At 31.2% G+C, this 3,069-nt stretch overlaps 1 protein-coding gene across 1 annotated transcript; it reads right to left on the reverse strand.

The window, feature by feature from the left end:
- Positions 1-1,428: 1,428 nt before the first annotated feature.
- LOC139481961 (uncharacterized) lies at positions 1,429-2,706 on the reverse strand. Its single transcript, XM_071265536.1, has 3 exons — positions 2,632-2,706; positions 2,068-2,255; positions 1,429-1,621 (listed from the first exon to the last, which is right to left on the reverse strand). Exons 2-3 carry the CDS (start codon positions 2,246-2,248, stop codon positions 1,503-1,505), a joined length of 300 nt encoding a protein of 99 aa, XP_071121637.1. The 5' UTR covers positions 2,249-2,255; positions 2,632-2,706; the 3' UTR covers positions 1,429-1,502.
- Positions 2,707-3,069: the final 363 nt, after the last annotated feature.

Raw genomic sequence — 3,069 nt, forward strand, 5'->3', positions numbered from 1 at the left:
CTTGTACATTCTGTCATTATTGTTTCTGATATTCTAATATTCTTGTCTTTCATTTTGCTAATGTGCTTTGTCTATATGCCTATTAGTGTTATTTCGTTGTTTGTTGTTGGTCTTTCGTTTTTGCTTTGCACTTTTTCTATTTCCTTTTCATGTTTCCACGTTACATATATGACGTGGCTCTGTACTTCTACATCCCGTCATTGTGTTATTGTACAATGGTAAATTTGTGTATTATTGTCTTTAAATTTTACTAATATGCTTGATCTGCATACTTTCTTGGGATTCTTTGTTACATGTTTGTATGTTTATTGAGTGATTATGATTATAGCACAATGTTGACTGCTGTATTATTGACGCTTTACCTATAAATAGTCTGTTTGTTTTGTTCACGCATCGAAGCCAATTTAATGGAATTTGATACCACTATTATACACGTGAAATGGTTAGCTAGCTTTCAAACCAGGTTTAATCCGCCATTTTCTACATAGAAAATGCATTGTACCAAGTCAGGAATATGACAGTTGATATATATTCGATTAATGTATTTGAGCTTTTGATTTTGCCATTTGATTAGGATTTATATCTTGCAATTGACTAGGAGTCACGGTTGAAAACAAAACTTTACAACAAAAGAAATGACTTCAGCTTCCCAATTGTTACCTTTCAATTTAATTCCAAGAGTTCAAAATGGTGAAGTTGAAATCATCACTTCGTAATTTTACCGACTCCATCACGAGTTGGTTGACCGTTATGGAATATCCGCTTCACAGTTGATATCGAATATGCTCCTTATGTCATAACTACAATCCTGTTCAATTTTCATGAATGTGACCTACCGAATTAGATAATTCCCCGCCTTTGATATTTTTACCTATTGTGGTTTTTATTTGTTCATGCATCGTTGTCAATATTATATAATTTGATGTGGTTGTCATTCAAGTGAGAGGTTTAACTAGGTTTAAACGGGGTATAATTCACCTTTTTCAACAGTAGAAAATGCCTATACCAACGAATTCGACAGTGGTTATCTAATAGTTTGATGTTTTTGCGCTTTTGGTTTTGTCATTTGATTAGGGACTTTCCGTTCTAAATCATTCCTCGGAGTACAATATTTTAGTGATTTTACTTTTTACACCATCAACAACCTTTCGAAAATATTTTGATCTTTCTGGCTCATATGAATTCGACATTGTTGCGCTATATGGTGTATTTTGTTTATTGTATTAAAAACTAATTGAAGTCGGCACAATTCAGTGTCATCAAATTTATAAACTTTGTATGTGTACTCGCAGTGACGTGTGCAGACTCCAAAACGTTTATGTTTTTTTTTTTAAAGTGGTTGGTTTGCTTTCATATTTAGGTTTAAAATGTTGTTTTCTTTAATTTACATAATGTTGCTGCATCCAGATCAATGATAATTAAAAGATAGACGTTGCTTATTTTTTTAATTCATTTTAAAGCATTTACATGCAGGCGTGATAAGACATCCATCAGTATGTCAATTAGTCATCCTCCTCTGGATCATTTACGTCACGCTCAACGATGTCATCCGCATCATCCATATCGACATATCGTTCATCTAAATTTCCGTCTTCAGAGTCCACAGTCTCGATGTCTTCATCTGAAATAGAATTGTAAACGATTGAAAAAAAAATAATAATCAGAACACAAAAAAAAAAAAAAAAAAAAAATATCACGATTAGTGCAAAACTAGTTAGAATTGACACTTGTGCGTCATGTTGATTTCTTTCCACAGATATTGGGTAGACGCCTAACGTCTCTATACCAAAAAACATCATTCTATGATGTGAACATTCCATTATTACGTGAAAAATAGTAATAGTTATAAACTTAGCAGATGTTCATGCATAAAATTTGATTTTCTGAATTATGTATTAATAGAAAATACATAACGTTCACTTTTTAGCATCAAAACATATATGTACAAACTTATATGGAACAAATATTGTCTATTACAAACAATCTCACCTTTCAATTTGAATGGAATTATTCAAATCTTTTCCGTACTGACATACTTATGTACAAATGCATTAACTGTTAACATACCTTGCATATCATTCATCGTCTCTCGTTTATCCCCAGTATTGAGTGGTAAAGATTTTGAAAGCCCCTGTATTGTAAGCCCTCTTCGCCAATACCGATATCTTCGCCGCCTACGTCCTTCACACTCATTAATCATATAAAGTGCGACTAAAATAGTCAGTAATATCAAAACAATTCCTTTCATTTTGTAACTGAAAATGAAAAAAAAATATATCAAGGATATTTAATCGATGAAATAACTTGATATCTTGACACATCTTCTTCTGAAAAATTAATGTTAAGAGAAAAAGTGTGAACGATGTGATATATTATGATAGCTCAATCAAAAATTAAAACGTGATACACAAATCATGTAAACACACGTTTAAAGACCTTTATAAAATTATTTCTTTTACATATTTAATGTTTTTTTTTCCGCATGATAATTAAAGTAAAAGGGGATATTTTCAACTTAAGAAAAGAAACAAATTCAATGGTATAGACTTAGAATAATTTTCGTTCAGTAATGAAATAAGAATTGGCAAAATATTTTAAAATGTACTACAATTGCATTTAATGTAAACTCACCTATATGGCTATATCTGTGTATGCATTTTGAAATTTTAACAGCATATAGTAACCATACCTAGTCATCTATTTCAAACATAATACCTACATCAAGGTATCATATGTTAAACAAAATCGTATCAGTTGTGACAAAACATCAATATTTTCTGGATTCAGGCCAGTTTTTACCAACAAACATAAAGTCAGTACTAAAAATTCTCTTAAACGAATCGATACTGATACCCTTACAAGTTTGCGTAAATTGTTATTTTCACTTCGGAATTTAGAATAAGTGATATATTGACGCGTGAACTGTTATATATAATAAGTTGTCAGTGGCGTATTAGACATTTTAATAAACGGGAAAGGGAGAGGGTGCTTTTGACTGCCTCAGTGGATGCTTGTTACAATCATGCGTCAGTGATATTTTATATAATGAACTATTTTTTTCCAACAAAA

Source organism: Mytilus edulis, chromosome 7, assembly GCF_963676685.1.
Source record: "Mytilus edulis chromosome 7, xbMytEdul2.2, whole genome shotgun sequence".
NCBI lineage: Eukaryota > Metazoa > Mollusca > Bivalvia > Mytilida > Mytilidae > Mytilus > Mytilus edulis.

Excerpts from the sequence above, each read along its gene's own strand:
- LOC139481961 (XM_071265536.1), bottom strand. The coding sequence starts at position 2,248 with ATGAAAGGAATTGTTTTGATATTACTGACTATTTTAGTCGCACTTTAT. Across the intron at positions 1,622-2,067 it reads GACGATGAATGATATGCAAG|ATGAAGACATCGAGACTGTG; the intron begins GTATGTTAACAG and ends ATTCTATTTCAG.